This window comes from Gopherus flavomarginatus, chromosome 10, assembly GCF_025201925.1.
Source record: "Gopherus flavomarginatus isolate rGopFla2 chromosome 10, rGopFla2.mat.asm, whole genome shotgun sequence".
Taxonomy (NCBI): domain Eukaryota; kingdom Metazoa; phylum Chordata; order Testudines; family Testudinidae; genus Gopherus; species Gopherus flavomarginatus.
Window position 1 is genome coordinate 80117597 of NC_066626.1, and position 20628 is coordinate 80138224.

Genomic DNA, 20628 nt, shown 5'->3' on the forward strand with positions numbered 1-20628 from the left:
CCTGACACGCGGGGGCAGGGGGCGTGCCCGGCTCCGCCAATCACCGAGCGGGCCTGGGGCTCCGGAGCCAATCAGCGCTCTCAGGGCTGTGAGCCCCGCCCATTGTCCGGGCAGGGGCCCCGCCGGGCATTCTGGGAGTTGTAGTCGTACTGGACCGGGGGTGGGGGGAGCTGCCGGGAGTCCCGGCTCCGCCTCGCCCTGAGCATTCTGGGAGTTGTAGTCGTCTCGCCCCAGGGAATTCTGGGGGCTGTAGTTCCTGTCTTCCCCTCCCCTCCCACCTACGGCCCTGCCGCTCCCGGCGTGCACCGCGGCTGGGCGCGCTGCCTGCCGGGAGCTGCGCGATCACCTCTCGAGATGGCGGCGGCGGCGGCGGCCAGCGGGTTGTTCGGTAACTGAGCGCCCCTCCCCCCCCGGTGCCAGGGCCCGGCCCCTCCCCCCCCGGTTCCCCGCGCCCCCCCCGGTGCCAGGGCCCGGCCCCTCCCCCCCGGTTCCCCGCGCCCCCCCCGGTGCCAGGGCCCGCCCCCCCCCGGTTCCCCGCGCCCCCCCCGGTGCCAGGGCCCGCCCCCCCCGCCCCGGTTCCCCGCGCCCCCCCCCCCGGTGCCAGGGCCCGGCCCCTCCCCCCCCGGTTCCCCGCGCCCCCCCCGGTGCCAGGGCCCGGCCCCTCCCCCCCGGTTCCCCGGTTCCCGGCAGCCCGCTCCGAGCCGGGGGGGGCTGCAGTCGGAGACCCTTAGGCCGGCAGGGACCATTGTTGTCACCGGAGCTGCTGCTGCTGCGGCCGCGCCGGGCCCGGCCCCTTGTTCGCTCCTTACAGCCCCGGGGGGGGGGTCGGGATCTGAGAACCAGCCGGGCCCCTTAGCGCCTGTGCGGCCCCAGGGCCCCGATCCTGAGCTGGCGGCTCGTGAGCGCCCACGTGAGACCCGTGCGAGATCCTGGGAACCAGGCTCTGGGCTGCTGCCGCCGAGATCCCCCGCCCGCCGGGGGCCTGCCTCGCCCCTCCCCGGGCATTCGGGGTAACCTGCGTGTCTTGGGCAGGAGGTTTCTCTGCTGCCGTGAGCCGGGCAGTTTGCTTAGCTGGGACCCGCGGACCCCTTGCCCGGCTCAACCTCAGACTCCTCCACGGCAGCTGCCGCGCCCCCTTGGAATTACGAGCCAAGCCAGAAGCAGGCCGGCGCGTCCATGAAATCCCAGAGTATATCCCTGCACGGAAAGCCAAGAACCCCATGAGGATGGTTGGTGTGGCCTGGTGAGTCTTGCAAATTGTGATCAGCCCTGTCGCCCTCTGGGGTCGGGAGTGTCATCAGCATGTGGCCCCTGCTTAGAAATAGCCTCAGACCCGATCGCTTGGGATTGAATTCCCAGTCCAGTGTGGGCGCTGTCTGCCTGGGAGCCTCTATGGAGGCAGCTTGTTCAGGCGCTGGCGTCCTCTCTGTTAGCATAAGGAGCAGCGTGGGTACGTCTCAAAGGGGATCTGCCCCAGCCTGGAGGTGGCAAGGGGAGCCCTCAGATGCATTGGCAGAGCTGTGTGAAAGGAGCCCAGGACTAGAACAAGGGGGACTGTGGGTTGGGACTGAGGGGCATCGGCGGAACTGGGAGAAGCCTGGACAGTTCCTGCCCTGAGGCAGTACAGGCCTCTCACTGTGACTCGCCCCGTCCTGCCTGAAGGATGCTGAACATCCTGCATTTTAACCATAGCTCTGGTTTCCCACAGGGCCATCGGCTTCCCCTCCGGCATCATCCTCTTCCTCCTGACCAAGCGCGAAGTGGACAAAAACCGCCTGAAGCAGCTAAAGGCTCGCCAGAAGATGAAGGCGTCCAACGTGGGAGATTACGAGAGAGCACGGTACAGGAGGACCTCGCTGGGACCAGAGGGCGTGGCCGACACCAAGGCCTAGTCTTGGAACGCAGAGCCAAGGCAACAGAGACTTCCTTCCCGCTCAGAGCTCTGGGACTTGGAGGCAAATCCGCTTGATGCTGCAGAATGAGAAACACTATCCCAGGGATTGGTCTTAGATGCCAACAGCCCATCTGTTTGAGAGTCAGTCCTCTGCGGGGTCATGCTGTTTCTGCCCAAATCACTCTACCCTCCTCTGATTTCTCACGTTGCCTCTATACATTGCATACAGCTGGTGTGGGACAGAAGTGAGATCCTAAATAAACCCTGCCCCTCAGAGAACCCTGCCCCTGTGCAGTTGTAACCCTGAGTGGCACAACAGGAAGGGGATGTTGCACCAAGTGTCCTTAGCTGTCAGCGGCGCTGCATGGAGATCTGGCCCAGAGCATTTCCTCACCAAGTCCAGGGAGGAGCCAGTTACTACTGAAAGGCTAGTGGTGGGAGATGGTTGCCTCAGTGTTACCGCTGAGACTGTGTGAAGTGAGATGGTGAGGCTCAGTCCTGGTGCACTTTGGGAGGTAGCTACGTTCCCTCTCCCACAATCCTTGTTGACAGCCTCAGCTGAGAGGCTGGGGACTGCATGTGCCACAGGGACTGAGCTCCCATCTCATTTCTAGAGATGGTCTCTGCAGGGTGGGGGTGTGGCTTGGGGAGGTGGGGTATGCTTATTCTACCTCCAGCATCTCTGGCTTGGGGGATTCCGGTCCCAGGGCTCACACCCACCTCTTTCCCCTGCACCATTGTCACTTTCACAAGCGTGAATAAAAATCAAAAGATGCTGGATGCTTGAAAAAGTACACAGCGTTTCACTTTATTGAGTGCAACTTGTCTATGTTCTTTGATGCCGGGAGCCGACCGCGCTGCTCCCACTGGCTGCAGCGTTAGAATATAATACAGCGTATACTATACAGCCATCTCCTCACGCCCCTGGTGCATGGACAGGGGACCACTCCGAACCCAGCTGGCGGTCTGCAGAGCGCTCCCAAGGAAGGGGTCTCTAGGTCTGTCCTCAAGGGGGGCCGTTGAGCCGATCCACTAACCTCTGCAGCGCACCTGACAGTCCTTTGCATAGCAAAGCTAACCCCAGCTGGCTAATGCCCCCACCCTCAGCCAGGACAGAGCTGGGCTCTGCTCACCAGCCGCTCTGCCTCCAAGGCTGGCATCCAGGACAGGCTGTTCTCCCTTCCCGAGGGCTGCCTGTGAAAGGGACGACTCCCTGCCAGGTGCTGGGCTGACCCCAAATCATCTGCTGGGAACATTGGGATTTAAGGCACTGAGTGAACACGGCTGGCCCAAGCCGCTAGCGTTGTGGAAGGAGCACAAAGGGTTAATGCTGGCTCCACCCCCAGTTCCCCTCCCTACACCCTGCCCTTTAGGGCGTTCGCCTGGGGATTCTGATCCAGCCGCCCTGCTCTGAGCCTGCTCTTCCCATGAGGAGCTGGGAACCGGCTCTGGGTTCAGCTGCTGCCCCCCACCCCCTTCACCAGCACTGTCCCAGGGGAGCCAGAGGGCTCCAACGCAGTGTTTCTGCCCCATCCTCCAGGTGGAAGCTGGGAGGGACGCCCCCATTTAAAGCACCTGTTCCAGCCTCTAGAATTCCCCAGTTCTGTTTCCTCCTGCAATGAGCGAATCTCACTAGAGAGTATGAGCAATGTACAGAGCACTGCTGCTTTGCAATTCACCATTCGCCTCGCCCCATGTCAAACAATGTTATTTCAAGGCCCTTTGGCTGTCCAGACTAGTCAAATGCAGCTCGATACAAACCCCTTTGCTTACCAAGGATAAAAGACATTGAATTAGAAACAGCAAAAATTGGAGCACTAGCATGGGTCGTGCCTCTGTACGTTTTTCCTCCCCAGCCTGTGGCTAAGTAGATCTTTTTGGTTTTTTAACTTTACATAAGGCTAGCTTAAGCCATGTAACTGCCCCAAGGCATTGGTGTTCGACCTGAAGCCTGTGCTGATCTGTATTCACAGGGAGGGTGAAAACCCTGCTGGAACTGAAAAGCACTGACAGATCACAAATCCCCCCTCCACTTTAAAATCATCTCAGTGCATTGATTGCAGCCCCTGCTGCTCCTCCCCATCGGAGGGCGCTCTGCAGGGCGGAGGGAACCTGCACACCTTGGTTCAGAGCGGAGCGAGGACTAAGCCCCTGGCTTTCTGCTCTCCTTTGGGTGGATTTGGATTTGATGACGTGAAGGAACGTTCCTCCCCGTGGGCACGTGGCAAGAGAAGGGGACGGAGCCTGTTGCCAGGCAGCCGAAATGGAGGGAGCCCACTGGCAAAGGACGCAGTCATGGGCCTGGGGATCCGCGTAGCCAGGCAGGGGCTGCCCTTGGATTTCTCACTTCCCCAGGAGCTCTGCCTAGAGGACCCGGGCCTGGAAGCAGTGCCATGAACACACCCCTGCAAGAGATGAACTCAGCATATTGACACATCCCTGGGGACAGCGTGGGGAGAGAAGAAAGACAGGAGGCCACGTGGGGGCACAGAGGGTAGCAGAGCAATTAACAGGGAACGCAGAAATCAGCTGACACTGGCTTCATTTCTGGGCAGAGCCTGGTTATTCTGCAGGGCAGACAGGCCAGTCTCGCCTGCTACCCCTCTGAGCAGCCACGCTGGGCTCCCCAGGTGAGAAGGGAAACCAGAGGCCGTTGGCCTGGGAGAGACACGCCAGGGTGGGGAGCAGTAAAGGACGAGGAAAAGGAAGGCGGCAAGGTGCTCCCGGAGCACTCCTGGGCCCGGGGCAGTTCCAGCCAGGACCACTGGGGAGGCTCTAGCTCCGGCCCACGATCTGCAGTAGGAAGATGAAGATCTGGACAATGTTCATGTAGATCTCCATGGCTCCGTAGACGTACTCCTCGGGGCTGATCGCGTTCTTCCTATTCCCCAGCACTAGCTGGGTGTTGTAAGCGAGGAACTGGGGAGCCAGAGACAGGGCGATGAGTCAGCCATGCTGCTAGAGATTGTCAGCCCCACATGTCGGAGCCAGGAGCTGCCTCCATCCTCCCCGCACCCACCCAGGAACATGGGAGGCTGCCAGCTCAGCAGGGACAGAGCGCAAGCCACGTTACTCACCAGGGTAAAGACAATCGCGCCAATGGCCGCGTACAGCATGTGGAGCCACGCAACCTGCAAAGACAGGGGCAGCCCGGGGCGGTCAGAGGACAGAGGGCTGCAGCGGCTGCCCCGGGACACAGACCAGTAACGCGACCCACCAGCCCAGGGCTGGAGAAAAACGATTTGGATCCCGCAGCGTAGGCGTCAGGGATTGCTTTACCCGACTCTGAGATGCAGCCACCTCTGGGGAGGAGCATGACAGCTGTTGGCTAACACCCTAACTTTGGGAGGATGTCGGTGCTCTTCGGAAAGAGCAGCTCCAGCAGCACAACTCCGTGTAGCACAGCTCCCCCCCAACTCACAGGAGAGCACCCCCTACTGTGTCACCCACACCTCACCCAGCTGTAGCTGGGCTTCCCTTAGAGGTCTCCCATCCAAGCAACCAGGCCCGATCCTGCTCAGTCAGTGCAGTTTGGCACGTTGCTAGGTATATTCACACCCAAGTTGGCACGGCTGCAGGATGGAGTGAAGGGAGATGGTCTGGTTTTAGCCAACCTCCAAATACCATAGCTGCCTTTTAAAGTGAACCCAGGAGACCAGCTCTCCCAGGCAACTTTCCGTCGGTCAATAAAACGCGCCCTGACATCCCCGGCCAGGCGTGAGCTGTTGCCAGGTGCAGCTGGCTCAGGAACAGAGGTTTGCTTTCATGCAAGATGCTGAAGTGGGGTCAGTTTGGGAGATGAAGTTATGGGAACTCCATTCACCTCCTGCCCACCGTCCCAGGGGCAGCCGGATGCATCAGCTAAAGTGATCAGGGATGAAATCTCCCTGCTGCTGACATTCCGATTTGCCATAATTAGGTTTCAGAGTCAACATCGCCACTGTGTAAATGGGGCAGTTCACCCACCCATGGGGACTATTGCTTCAGGCTCCCAGCAGACTCCGGCAGGTCACACTTGCCATGCTGGCAACTGCAGCTATGGATGGGTCCAGCAGAGGGCAGCGCTGGTGTCATGTCCCAGCCTGTCCTCGAACTGGCCTCCCCCAGCCACTACTCACATATTTGAAGGAGAGGACGATGGCGGTGATTATTCCCGTCACCATGACGACAATCCCCAGCACACAGAACAGCCCAGTACAGGACGTGAAATCCACCTGCCAGCAGGATGGTGACAAGTTAGGAAGGGACTCGCGGAGCACCGGGCTTCCCTTGCAGGAGGCGCCAGAGCCTGGGGCACGTCAGCTCCCCACGTCAGCGCGGATCGGCTGCATCAGGCGGCACGGGACGGATGTTGCGCGGCAGCCCGGGTAGCAAGGATCAGCTGCACGCAGGGCTGCCCAGCTGGGATGCAACTAGTGGGAGCCGCGTTGGGAAATGGCCACCCGGCCGGCGGGGACACCCCAAAGCGCTGGCCTCGGAGGGTCATTGCCCCAGCTCTCTCTGGGCTGCGGCAAGAGATCCAGGTTCGGTTCCTGCTCTGTCAGTCCCAGAGCTGGGTGCAAGCAGCGTGGACCCCTTAGGCTGGGGAAGGGGCTCTCTGCTGCAGCACCCCACTCTGGATGAGGCAGCATCGCCTTGTACCCTGTCCCAGCCTATGCTGGGGGGCCCTCAGGAGGGGAAATCCCCTGACTCCTCCCCTCCCCGCTGCCCCGGACGGGCAGGGAGCCCGTTGAGCCTTACCTTGGTCTGGAAGCAGAAGACGGTGACAATTATGGCCACTATGGCAGTGATCACCATGGTGATCAGGACAGCCCGGGTGTTATACACGCTGCACACAAAGGGTGTGGGGAGGGGTTAGTTTAAAAGCCGTTCAATGATTTCCCCCCTCACCCTCCGTGTGCAAATGGGAGCCAAGACCCGGGGCTCGCTCCCCGGCAGTGCGATCCCGTGGGCGGCACTCGGCAGGCGTTCCAACACAGCACCCATGGGCCCTATAGAAAAGCCATCCCAGGCAGCCTGCAGTTCTGCAACTCGCCCCCAGGAGGCGCCTGCTTGAGTCCAGGCTCCAGGGTGACTCCCGCAAGCTGAGCTAAGCCAGGGGATCCCTTAAGTTAGCCCCAGGGTGGGGCTGGTTTTCCTCTCTGTCCGAGCCCACCTCCGCCGCAGGGCTAGCGACCCCCACACGGGGGGGGCGCCCAGTGGACATGTTCTTATCCCTTCCCCCCGTGGGCGACAGGGGAACTCGGAAGGGGCTCAGAGGGGGTTTCCCCAGCACCGCGGTACCTGGCGATGGTTCCTGTCATGAAGGCCATGGCCAGCGTCTGCAGCAAACGAAAGGAAAGGGGGCGATTAGCTGTGGAGCCAGCCCCAGGGAGGGATCAAAGCATCGTGTCGCCTTCCCGGATCCCCACGGAGACGTGGGGGTTCAAAGCAGGAGGCACTGAGGGGCACATGGCCTGAGGGGTGTGTTTTAGTCACAGGTGTGACCCTGAGGTAGGAGGCAGGCCATGAAACACACAGACCCCCCATTTCTGTCCCCCATGTGACCCCAGCCCCATCCTAACCAGTGTTCAGCCATCAAAGCCTTCCCTCAGTCCCATCCCTCTCCTCCCCAAAGGGTCCCCTCCCACCCTGGGGCCCCCCCCTCCCAGAATCACTGCCCCCCCGGGACAACCCAGCCCCACAGCCCCACTTACAAAGACACTCAGCAGGATGAGGTTCCAGGGGAAGCGTCTCCTGGGGGAAGTCAGGGAACACACAGGTCAGGGTGCAGGTAGTCAGAGCCCAGGGCGCTGCGCCGCAGGCTGGGGGGACCCGGGGGGATCGGGGTTTCTGGGGTGAGCTCAGCGTGATGTCGCCTGGCGCAAGGGCACCACTTTGGCCCAATGACACTTCAGGGCACGGGGGGGTCCCCGTGAAAACCAACCCCCGAGTCAGGGCAGGCGTCAGTCCCGGATGGACGGGAATTGACCCTGGGGGGCAGCCTCGTGTCATTGGCCCCCTGCCTCAGTCACTCCCCCCCAACTCGCTTCCCAGTGCCCGGGGGACTCTGAGCCGGGGCACGGGCTTGGAGGGAGGGGCTGCCCTCTCTGATCCCCAGTGATTGAGACACTCACCTGGGGCCCTGGCAGCAGGCCAGCACCAGGTACGTGACGAGGAACACGGCGCTGGGGAGAGAGAGAGACAGAGGTTGGGACCCTTCCCAGCCCTGCTGCCCACCCGGAGCTGGGGCCAGTTGGAGCCTCGTGCAGGCAGCAAAAGGGCCGAGGTTCATTCGTTACATTTCACATCACGGCTCGGCAGTAGGGAAGAATTACTCCCATTGCATGGAGGGGAAATTGAGGCACAGAGCCAGGAAACACCTCCCCTGAGGTCAGATGATGCGGTAGAGCCAGTATGAGCAGACAGCTCCAACAGGCTCATGCACCAACCATTAAACAATGCTCCCTCTGTAAATCCGAACCTTCGTGGTTCAACTGATACAGTGGCATGACCAGTCATTATTGCTCGAGCAGCCAGAGTTCCTACCCGAGACCAGATCTCAGCTGGAACGTGGCTGTCACAGAGTTTTTTGCATGTAGTTTCCTTGGTTTTTCCCTTAGACAAAGTGAGCTGTGATTAACTGCCCCCTCCCTCCCCATGCCACCCCACACAACACCCTCTGCCTCTGGCATGGGACACCAGCGCCTTGTGGCACTCAGCAGGGAGCGGCGGTGACTCTGCCAGGTCTCACGTGGCAGCACAGGGGCCCAGCCAAAGGGCAGGGGGGCCGGGATGAGCAGGGAGGGGAGTTGACACTGGCAGCTCTGCCCAAGGGCTGAGTGATACTTACTAAGAGGAGTAGTACAGAGCAACGTTCCTCTGCACAAAGGTGCGGACGGGGGACCTGCGAGAAGGGAGAAGAGTGTGAGATCGGTTCCTGGCTACACCCGTCACCACGTGGCCCCTTCTCTGCTCCCCCGCGGTCTCCACCCCCGATGTTCACAGCGTGGGCCCTAGCGAGCAGCAGACTGACCTAAGGGAAGGCTGGGAAGCTTGATGCTCTCTGCTCATCATCAACCCCAAGCCGCTGTCTGCCTCCCACACAGTGCAGACCATCTGTGGGGGCCCCAGCCCGGGAGCAAGGACCCTGCCCCGCTCTGTGCCCTGCTCCCCAGACAGACCCGCCAGGATCCATCCAGACGCCTGCCATGACAGGGCAGGGTCACCCCCTGTGACGTTATTGATATAAACTGTGACCATATAAAACATGGGTTGCAACCAAGGTCCTGTAGTGGCACCAAATCTTCTGTAAAGGGGGTCATATAAGTTGTCTAAGACCGGGTTCTGGGTTGCTGGTTATGATTATGCTGTCTGTATGTCTGTATCATTATGTAGTTGAAGTTATGGGTATTGGCTGTATACTGTCTGTATTCCAAATTGGTGCTGTAGTTCTGGGAAAAATCCCAGACGGGTGGGTGTTAGCTCTGCCTAGCCTGCTTGATGGCCCATTAAGGACCATCAGCTACACACATGACCCATTGAGAGGAGGCAGATATGCCTTGTAACTCAGCAGGGTGTGCAGAAATTTGCCCATTTGACTGCAGACTCCATGTTGCTGTAATTTTCCACAGTAAGAACAAAGAAGTGTTCTTACACCTGGAAGAGCCTATATAAGGCTGATGCCTCATCTCCATCTTGTCTTCAATCCTGCTTCCTACCTCTGGAGGGATTTTGCTACAAGCTGAAGCTCTACACAAGGGACTGATGACCCATCCCAGCGGGGGATGTTCCAGAGACTTGATTTGAACCTGCAGTTTACTCCATCACTGCTACCAGCCTGAACTAAGAACTTTGCCATTACTGGATGTAATTGATTCCATTTAACCAACTCTAGCTCTCACCTCTACCTTTTTCCCTTTATGAATAAACCTTTAGGTTTTAGATTCTAAAGGACTGGCAACAGCGTGATTTGTGGGTAAGATCTGATGTGTATATTGACTTGGGTCTGGGGCTTGGTCCTTTGGGATCGAGAGAACCTTTTTCTTTTATTGAGGTGTTGGTTTTCATAACCATTCATCCCCAGGACGGGTGGCACTGGTGGTGATACTGGGAGACTGGAGTGTCTAAGGAAATTGCTTGTGTGACTTGTGGTTGGCCAGTGGGGTGAAACCAGGGTCCTCTTTGGCTGGGGTTTGGTTTACCTTAGAGGTGGAAAAACCCCAGCCTAGGGCTGTGACCGCCCTGTTTGAGCAATTGGTCCTGAACTGGCACTCTCAGTTGGGTCCCGCCAGAACCGCACTGTCACACCCCCCACAGCCCATCTCGCAGGGCTGCACCCAGCCTGGCTTTAAACAGCCCTGGGGTGGGGCTTCCTGTCCCTTGTGAGACAGTGCCCGTCTCCTCCATGCCCCGGCGAGGCTCTGGCTCCTCCCCTCAGCAGGGGAATGGGGCATTGGGGGACAGCCTCTTCGTTCCTCCGGAAAGTCCCTGAGACATCCCAGCTCCTGGGGCCTCGTGGAGCAGGGACCAGCCCTGGGACAGCAGCTGCTGGGGGCTGGCGGCGAGGGTAGGGCTCAGGACAAGGTGAGACTCACACGAAGGTGAACACGGCGATGATGCCCACGGTCACCAGCAGCTGGACTGAGATGATGGTGTAGACCTGAAAGAGACAAGCACAGAGGGGTCACCCCCGGGCACTGGCCCTGCTCCCCCACAGGGCACAGACAGGCACAGAGGGGTCACCCCCGGGCACTGGCCCTGCTCCCCCACAGGGCACAGCAGGCAGGAGGGGTTACCTGTGGGCACCAGCCCGGCTCCCCTGCAGGGTGCAGACAGGCACAGAGGGGTCCCCCCCAGCACCAGTCCTGTCCCCCGCAGGGCACAGACAGGCACAGAGGGGTCACCTGCGGGCACTGGCTCGGCCCCCTGCCCAGACACGTCAAGGTGACCCCGAGGCGTCACTGCCCCCAACTGCCCAGCACCCCAGGTGGGATGGAGCTGCTGGCTCTTACTCCCGCTTCTGGTGGACTCAGCACCAGCCCCTGCCATGCCCCAAATGGCACCTGGTTGGGGTGCCAGGGACTGGGTGGGCCGTGGAGATCCAGCCCCTGCCATGCCCCCAATGGCAGCCAGGCGGGGCCCTAGGGACCGGGTGGGCCACGGAGATCCAGCCCCTGCCACGCCCCAATGGCAGCTGCATGGGGCGCCAGGGACTGGGTGGGCTGTGGAGATCCAGCCCCTCATAGTCCCCAGGGTGGGTAGCTCCTACCAAGGCTCCCATCCAAAGGGCTCCGGGTGTCCTGTTAGCCCAGCCAGTGTGGGGAGGGGCTCTGTAGCCCAGGCCACTCCAGTCCCAGCTCCCTCCCCAGCCCAGGGCCGTGACCCCAGCCCCCACCAGCACTAGGGGGGCCCTGCAGCCATGGGAGCCTGACGCTGCCCCTAGCCGCTGGCCTCGCCACGCAGACACACCAGCCACAGGCCCTCGGCCCCACACTGGTACCCAGGTGCCAGGCTCGCCCCACCATCCGCAGCCTGTTCCTGGGGGCCAGAGTCTGAGGGAGCACCACCCCACACCTCCCAGCCCCAGATCCCCCACCCTGCCTCCCTGGGGGTCGGGCAGCCCGGCCCACTCCGGAGTTACCTTGCGGATGAAGGTGTGTCGCACGCTCTTGTCGTCCCAAGTGCCTGCTCTCAGCCCGTCCTCCTCCCCTGAGCCACCACTGCCGTAGCTGTCTCCTGGGGGGTGCACAAAAGGGGAGAGTCAGCACCCGAACACTGGCACAGGCGGGGGGGCATCAGTGCTCCACGTGCTCCTGCTGACCTGGCACGTGTCCAGGCTCTGCCCCGCCTGAGGGTCAGGTCCCTCCCCGACTGCCTCCCTCCACGAGCTAGCAGCGGGCTGCCCCATGGGACACCCCAGCCCAATAGCGCCTCGGCACCAGCTGGGGTCTCACTGACAGCATGGCCGAGAGGCCTGAGCCCAGACGGGAGACGCCGGCCTCGTACCCGGCAGGGTGACCCAGGGGTGCATCTGGCACGAGGCGCAGAGAAGTAACCGTCTCCCCTCTCTAGCGGCACCGTCTCCTTTCTCCATCTCTCCCCCAGGCTCAGCCCGTCAGTCAAGTGTTTCAGGGTGTCCTCCCCTCCCCCATCAGACCTCATCTCCCTCTGGGTGGGACCACCAGGCCATGGCTGCCCCTGTCACAACGGGGCACCGCCCGATGGGACCGACCCTCGGGTGCGGGGGACGGAATGGACCAGCCAAGCTCAGCCCAGCTTTGACATGATGGGACTGGAGACTGGAGTATTTTGCCTCTTACCGGGACATCTCCTCTCTGTCAGATCTGGGTGAGCGACAAAGTGGAGCGCATCTGTTCCAGGGGGTCAAGGAAATCCCCCCACCTCCCCACTCACACCAGGTCCTGCAGAACCCAAGTCACCATATCCATTACCCTGTGTTTCCAGAGACCCCTTCCCCTCACCCCACCGTCTCCTCTGTCCTGCACTCCTCAGGTCCCACATGGGCACTGCCATCCTGACGGTCTGTCTGGCCCCCTCCCCTGAGAGCAGAATCCTGCCCCTTGTTACTCTCTTTGATCTGGTCCCTGGGGTGACCTGCCTCCATGCAGAATGGGACCGAGAACGACTGGAACCCCGATGGACCCGTCTCTTTCAGCACGTTGACAGCCCAGGGGGGTTGCTCTGATCTCAGAAGCTGTAAGCTGGTCTCTAGGAATGGGGCCAGATGAGCCATCAGTGGGTTTCTGCACCGCGCTCCCTATTGTGAATGCTCAGCTCACCTAGGTTCATCGGGACTGTTGACATTGGGGGTACCGGGACACCTGGGTGGGGATATCCTCCTGGCTGTGGGTAGCCCCCAGGATACCCTCCAGGCTGCGGGTAGCCCCCGGGATAGGGTGCAGGTTGTGGGTAGCCCCCGGGATAGGCTCCAGGCTGTGGGTAGCCCCCAGGATAGGCTCCAGGCTGTGGGGGGTAGAGGGGATTCTTGTCGTCATAGGGCGGGGGAGCATTGGGGTATGACATGGTGACTCCCAAAGGCTCCGACTGACTCTCTCAAGCACCTGGAGACAAAGGGAGAGAAAAATCTGCCATTATTGTCTGTGCAATTCATGGACCCTTAACCAAAACCCACGACGCTTGGGCCACGGTGGCTCTGTGCACCAGAGTCCAGCTCAGCACAGACCCCCTGGCCAGAACCCTGCTCCCAAGATGTCCAGGGTGATATTTCTGTCTGGTCAATAAAGACCATTATTGACCGTCAAAAGAGACCCAGGGCAAGGCAGACCCTGGTGACCAAAGAGTCAATTCAGTGGGTGGGTCTTAAATGCCAACGATCTAAGTAATTTTTGCCCCGGGGCCCCAGATAGCGAATCGCTCTCCCCAAGTCCTTCCGTGGTTCAAATCAAGCGATCTCTGCATGCAGTGCCAGGGCAGCAATTCTGTAACATCATAGTCAGCAAGTACAGATTGCAAGAGACGGCCATGGAGCCAGCTAACAGGAATCCTGGTATGAATGGCCCCAAATCCCTTCCACCGGCTTCGTGTCACGAGAGGCAGGAGCCCTTTAAACCCTCCTCTCTGCAGCCGGACACAGACAGGAGCCTGGCGACAGAGGCGGCATTTTCGATGGGGGCCCCAATCCTGCCACCATTAAAATCCAGGGGAGTCAGGCCAGAGATCAAACAGGAGCCGGACCGGCTATGCTCTAAGCTGGAATCCCAGCTGGCACATTTCAGCACTGTGGGACAATGAGGGTGTCATTTTACTGCATTAAAGGGGAGTTTCACCCCCCCCCCCCCGAGATCACTCTAGGGTTCTTCGTATATTTCATCGCACTTTCCTGCAAAGGAGGTCACACCATGACAAGACTCAGGGCAGGCCAGAAAGAGGCAACAGCCCCTGATCAGTCACCGAGTAGCCAAATGGTTGGCCAGTGACAGAGGTAACAGGCTTTTGGGTAACAGATTCTGGTCACGTTTGATAGGAAGGTTCCACGGATACAGGGCTGATAAATGACCATCAATTGTTAGAGACTCCAGTGGGTCAATAGGTTGCTTATCCCCCAGCTGCAGCACCTTCTGCTGCTTTAAACATCTGCAGCCCACGCCACTCACCACGGTAGCATCTGTTCAGTATTTACTAACCCTTTATAAGGGGAACCTGAATGGAAAGCAGAACCCAGATTCTGCCCCGTGACAGTCTAGGCTTTGGACACCCCCAACCTTCCCGTGCACAGACACACCAAGGGCTGTCGGACAAGCCGGGTATTGGATCGGCCAGGGAGTTTGCAGTGTGTTGCTGGCAGACACGGCCCCCTGTGCGATGCCAGGGGATCTGGGATAATCCAGCCAGGGGCTCTGCAGTCATTAATTGCCCAACAGGGATCTGTGATTTGACACAAAGGCACCAATCTGCGACAGTTACGCAGGCAGCGCCCCCGCTGACCTCCCAGGGTGTGTCCACAGGATGGGGACAGGCACTCCTCATTACTCCTGATCCAGCCACTAGCGATCTGGGGGACTGTTACTTCTCTCCCGTGCCCTTGTGCAAAGTGCAGCGAAAGCAGCACCAGCCAGCAGGAGGTGAGAGGGATGAGTCATGGTGCCTCTCTCCGGAAGCTGGGAGTCCACTGAGTGGAGCAATGCAGTGCAGGGATCCCAGATGCATTCAATACCCTAAATGAAAGTTGAGCCTTGATGTCAATTGCAAAACTCCTGCTGACTTCAATGGAGCCAGGATGGCCCCCCGCATACGTAGCACCATAGAAGTATGTGGCACGGTCCCTGCCCTGGAGAGCTCAGAATCCAGGACAGGAGCTCAGTGAAGGAAGGACGGGAGACCAAGCTAGTGAGGACACAGGGTTTAAAGGGGAAAGAGGCAAATAGGCAGGAACCGGCCGGTCCAAGGGCACAGCATGAGTGAAGGCACAGTGAAGGAGAAAGACACAGGGAAGCAGAAAGGGAGCGAGGCCTGTGCGTGTAATGCACAAGCTGTGTCGTGAGCGATCAGTAGTGACAAGGCCTGCAGAGAGGACAATGGATCTACTCCTTAGGCCAGCTAAGGGAGCACACCTTTAGCTCAAATGACAGAGAAACTTTTTTCCAAGCAAAGGAGCCGGGTTCTAGTCCCAGCTCTGGGTGTGTGCGACTTATCCAGTCACTGGGCCCAGACTAGTTACAAGCAGGAGGCAAGGAGACCCCAGAGCAGGAGTGAACGTAAGCCGGGAAGGGCCGGTACGGCGTATCGGTAAAAAGTGGCTGCTGGTACAGGCCCATAGGCAGCCGATTAAAGACGCTGCTTAAAGCACTGCCACGGCTACCCCTTTTGCCCTCCACCAGGCCACCGCCGCCAATGGAGGGGTGGGGATGGGGGGAAGCAAATGAAACAGCTGCCCCAGGCTGGCAATTTAAAAGGGCCCAGAGCTCCAGGCAGCACAGATGGTCTGGCTGCGGGACGCTGACTCCTAGCCCTGCCCCTTCCGCTTGGGGCGCCGGCCCCCACACCGGTAAGTGTTGAATGTTACTTTCACCTCTGCCCAAGGCACAAAGGGGTGAGCAGGAGCAGGAATCTGACGCAGTCAGAGGCTTGTGATGCATGTCCCAGTCTCGCTCTCCCACCCCTTAACAGGTTAATTATCCCCCTAGTAACATACGTGGGAAGAAGAGACCTGGCGCAGGGCATCAGGGCTGCACTGTGTTTCAGGACACACCCAGAGCCCTCTCCCAGTTGTCTCACACAGGCTGGAGCAAGAGAGAATCAGAGAATCCTAGAACTGGAAGGGACCTTGAGAGGTCGTCTAGTCCAGTCCCCTGCACTCAGGGCAGGACTGAGCATTATCTAGATCATCCCTGACTGGTGTTTGTCCAACCTACTCTTAAAAATCTCCAATGACGGAGATTCCACAACCCCCCTAGGCAATTTATTCCAGTGCTTAACCACCTGACAGTTAGGAAGTTTGTCCTAATGTCCAACCTAAACTGCCCTTGCTGCAATTTAAGCCCATTCATTGCTTCTTGTCCTGTCCTCAGAGTTTAAGGAGAACAATTTTTCTCTCTCCTCCTTGTAACAACATTTTATGTACTTGAAAACTGTCATCGTGTCCCCTCTCAGTCTTCTCTACTCCAGACTAAACAAACCTAAGTTTTTCAATCTTCCCTCACAGGCCCATGTTTTCTAGACCTTTCATCATTTTTGTTGCTCTTCTCTGGACTTTCTCCAATTTGTCCACATCTTTCCTGAAATGTGGCACCCAGAACTGGATGCAATAATACTCCAGCTGAGGCCTAATCAGTGCAGAGAGAGCAGAAGAATTACTTCTCGTGTCCTGCTTACAACACTCCTGCTAATACAGATTGATGTTTGCTTTTTTTGCAACAGTGTTACACTGTTGACTCATATTTAGCTTGAGAACTCTGACCCCCGGATCCCTTTCCACAGTTCTCCTTCCTAGACAGTCATTTCCCATTTTGCGTGTGTGCAACGGATTGTTCCTTCCTACGTGGAGCACTTTGCATTTGTCCTGATTGAATTTCATCCTATTTACTTCAGCCCATTTCTGCAATTTGTCCAGAGCATTTTGAATTTTAATCCTGTCCTCCAAAGCACTTGCAACCCCTCTCAGCTTGGTATCATCCACACACTTTATAAGTGTTCACTCTACGCCATTATCTAAATCATCGATGAAGATATTGAACAGAACCGGATGCAGAACTGATCCCTGCAGGACCCCTCTCGTTATGCCTTTCCAGCATGACTGCGAACCGCTGATAACGACTCTCTGGACACCTGAAGACAGACCCATCCCTCAGCACTGAGAGCAGGTTGCCTGGTGGCCCTGAGGAGTCAGAAGCCCAGGGCCTGATCCGGAACTTCCTTATACCCCTTTTACGCCGGCACAACCCCACCAACTTCGCTGCTCTCACTCCTGACTCAACTGGTGCAAGAGGAGACACAGGCCCCAGGCCCCAGATGACCCTGATCCAGCCTGCAGTTTAATTTTCAGCACTGTCACAGCAGATAGTAGGGCTGCTGGGGGGAGGGCACCCAGGGTATTTAACATCTGCAAACATCTTAGGCCTCAAAGGGTCACCTTGAAGTCCCACAGCTGCACCGGGATGGCTTGATTTTTTCCTATGTCTTACAAATCCTCCTTTGGATCCTCCACCTAATCCCATGTGCATAGAGCGTAGGGAACCTGGGTTCTATTCTCAGCTCCCTCTCTGGCCAGCTGGGGGACTTTGGGCCAGTCAATCCCCCTCTCTGTGCCTCAGTTTCCCCACCTGTGCATTGGGGAGGATGGTCTTTTGTAAAGAACTCTGAGGTCTACCAAGGAAAAGCGCTGTACCACAGCTAGAGATCATCGTCACCCTCTCCAGAGGGTCCTTGGCACAAAGGGGAAGGTTCTTTTGGGGGACAGTTTCACAAGTCTCACCTTTTTAGTTTTAAAGAGGTTAACAACATCCCTCCTGAAGGGCTGAGGGCCTCTCCCATTCCACGTCTTGAATGTTCCTATCTGATGAGCTAAAAATTAGAACACTGGCAGGAAATGGGGTGACAATTCAGTGGCTGAAGGACTGGGACTCCAGCCTGGGCCGGGAGTTTCCTGTGTGGCTCCTGGAGGGAGGTCAGTTTAGTAGTTAGAGCAGCAGACCAGGTGTGAACACCTCCAGATTCTGTTCGCAGTTCAGGGACAGACTCGCTGCTGGATATTGTGCAAACTGCTGCCGCTTACTGTGCCTCAGTTTCCCCTCTAGAAAGTAGGGATAATAAATACCTCCCTGCCACATGGATGGGGTTAAGTAATGAATGAGACCCTCTCCCGACCCTCAGCTGTGCGGCACATGAGGCGAGGAAAATACCATAGCCAATTCTGGCCCATCTGAAATTCCCAGCAGCAGCGGTGTGGCCAGGACTAGGTCCTTCCAGGTAGAGAAGCAGAAGTCCCTCCAACAGAAGCATAGGAGAATCCCCCTTTGCCATGATCAGTATAGGATCTATGACACAGTCTGGCAGTTCTGATTCCAGCTAGCAGAGGGTAATGCTGACTGATACCCACCGCTGGGGTGTCGTTAAGCCCACGTGAATTATCACAGTAACTCAGTTCTACCCACACACTTCTGGGAGGAAAGAGCTGCTCAGATTTGCTGCCTTTCCCCAGCAGGGTGTGAGCAAACAGCACCCTAAGATGCTCCTGTCAACAACCACATCAAATCACCACCGGTCAGAGCAAATCTGAGCCAAAGCCTTCCACTCCTGAGACAGAGGCTGGGGTGAAGCTGCCGGTTAGAACAACATGGGGCAGGGGAGCTGATCATACAAGACAGGAAGGCAGCAATCCTCAGGGAGACCCTGTCAGATGTCTTGGCTTTGCAGAGGCTTGTTTTGGGGTCCCTGAAAGGGGAACACGCAGCAGCTAGAGAGACCCACAAAACGCTAAGCTAAGCTTTCCCGCACTAGCGCTGATGGGTTGTAGGGCTGCTTGAAAGCTGCTGGGGTGATCATGAAGGGATCAAAGCTCATTCCAAGGGGCACAAGCACCCTCCTTAGCAGGCTTGACAAAGCCCTGGCTGGGATGATTTAGTTGGGAATTGGTCCTGCTTTGAGCAGGGGGTTGGACTAGATACCTCCTGAGGTCTCTTCCAGCCCTGATAGTCTAGATATCAGTTGAGGCTCCCCACTGGGGACAATGCCCCATTAGTCACTAACCCTATCCCGTGCCTAGGGAGCAGAGAGGCACCACCAGGTAGAATTCCCTGCGGAGCCCCAGCTCACCTCATCTGACGTGCCCCAAGCAAACTCACCCTCCTGGATCTAGCAGAAGCAAACGCAGGATATCCCCTTCTGGGGAGCTGCAAGTGTCCTGGTTATAACAGGGCAGGCCCCACCCAGCAGCTGCTGCTCCGCTCCCTGAGAGCACGAGGTTCAGCCTGTGGGTCTCTCACAAGCCAGCCCACGATTTCGTCATATAGAGAAGTACCCGCAATCCACAGAGAAGGCTGCCGGGGATTCAATAGGTACCCAGATATCGCAGCGATTGGGCCATAAAAGTGCGTAACTAGATCCTAGGCAGGAAGCTCCTCAGACCCATTCTAGGCCCCTGCATTGCTTGGCTGAGCTTTGGCTCAGGTGCTGATCCTGCAAACACTGACATGGACACTTATTTCACGCTGCTGGAGTCAGTGGCAGGGCAGATCAGCAGAGGCAGGAGAGTTGGCAGGGTTTGGACAGTGAGAATGGCCTAGTCAGTTTCACTTTTCTTTCCAGTCAATTTCACTGGACCGCTGGTCCCCAGACAAACCCTGTGGGGGAGGGGGAGGCATCCTATGGCACGCAGGGCCGCCCAGAGGATTCAGGGGGCCTGGGGTAAAGCGGGGGAGCTGCGGCGCTTGTACTCACCCGGCAGCGCTTCGGGTCTTCGGTGGCATTTCGGCGGCGGGGGGCACGTCCGTCACTCTGCGTCTTCAGCAGCACGAAGGGCCCCCCACCACCAAAATGCCATGGAAGACCCGGACCACCGCCGGGCCAGGGCTCGTGGGGCCCCTGTGAGGCTCGGGGCAAATTGCCCCACTTGCCCCCCACTCTGGGCAGCCCCGATGGCACGTGTGCCAATTTTCAAGGGCACTCACACTGCCCGGGTCCTAGCCACCGGTCCGGGGGCGGGGGGGAACTCTGCATTTTAATGTAATGTTAAATGAAGCTTCTTAAACATTTTTAAAACCTTATTTACTTTACATACAACAATAGTTTAGTTCTATATTATAGACTTATAGAAAGAGACCTTCTAAAAACGTTCAAATGTGTTACTGGAACGCGAACCCTTAAATCAGAGTGACTCAATGAAGACTCGGCACAGCACTTCTGAAAGGTTGCCGACCTCTGCTGTAGGGGTTGGGCTGCAAACTAGGCGAGGCAGAGAGGAGCTCTTTCCTCGGATGATCTGGATGGGAATTGAAAAACACTCTGGAAAGGTATCAGCTGGTCTGGGCTTTTAGAAACCTGAATGTAGGGCCCAGAGGTAAAGCGTGTCTCTCTCACGCTGAATCAGGCCTGCTCTCTAGGACAGGGTGTATGTGGGGGGGGGGGGCGTTTGCTATCTACGCCTGGCCTCTGTATTGTTTTGTTAATTTTATGACTGTGCAGCCAAAAATAAACTGCCCAGTTGGTGACCTGGAAACCCTGGAATCTCAGTCCCCGGAGGGCAGGGATGACCTACCACCGGTTGCCACCCTCATGCCTAGGACAAAATAATTGCACTGGTGCTACCGTCGGCACGTGGTGCCATGGCTTTACAGCACAGTGTTAGGATCACCGGGGGGGGAGCGGGTCTCTGCACCCAGGATGCAGGGCAGACCCAGGAACGTGGAGCCGGCTCGGGAGAATCGCTGGGGAAAGGAAACAGCATCCCAGCAAAGGAGAGGACAAGTGGATCTGTGGGCAGCTCAGGGCCTGACCCCTTCCTGGCTTTGCTCTCCAGGACAGGAGGAAGGAGCACCCGTGACATGGCAGGAGCCGGGACTGCTCTTTGTCCCAGGGCACCGGGGAGGTGCTGAGAGCATGGCAGAGCCTGAGCACAGGTGAGGGGGTCGGCTGACAACCCAGAATGGGCAGCTCGGTCCAACCCATCAGGAGTTAAAACACAACAGGAACTGCCATGGCCCAGATGATCCCATGGCCTTGTTGTGAATGTCTCAACATCCCCCTCCGCATGGTCAGACGGCCGGCAAGTTCCTTGC

General features: G+C 58.2%; 1 protein-coding gene across 2 annotated transcripts in view; it reads right to left on the minus strand.

Annotated features, from left to right (window-relative positions):
- Window positions 1–2674: 2674 nt before the first annotated feature.
- The window catches only part of TMBIM1 (transmembrane BAX inhibitor motif containing 1), a 31426-nt gene continuing 13472 nt past the window's right edge, over window positions 2675–20628 (minus strand). For both annotated transcript variants that reach the window (XM_050917144.1, XM_050917145.1), the window contains exons 2-12: window positions 12676–12957; window positions 11517–11611; window positions 10471–10535; window positions 8727–8780; window positions 8011–8061; window positions 7591–7630; window positions 7178–7215; window positions 6635–6722; window positions 6013–6108; window positions 4972–5025; window positions 2675–4813 (exon numbers count right to left, since the gene is read on the minus strand). In XM_050917144.1, the coding sequence (XP_050773101.1) occupies window positions 4670–4813; window positions 4972–5025; window positions 6013–6108; window positions 6635–6722; window positions 7178–7215; window positions 7591–7630; window positions 8011–8061; window positions 8727–8780; window positions 10471–10535; window positions 11517–11611; window positions 12676–12919 (969 nt within the window). In that variant the 5' untranslated portion in view covers window positions 12920–12957 and the 3' untranslated portion in view covers window positions 2675–4669. The remainder of the gene's footprint in view (window positions 4814–4971; window positions 5026–6012; window positions 6109–6634; window positions 6723–7177; window positions 7216–7590; window positions 7631–8010; window positions 8062–8726; window positions 8781–10470; window positions 10536–11516; window positions 11612–12675; window positions 12958–20628) is intronic.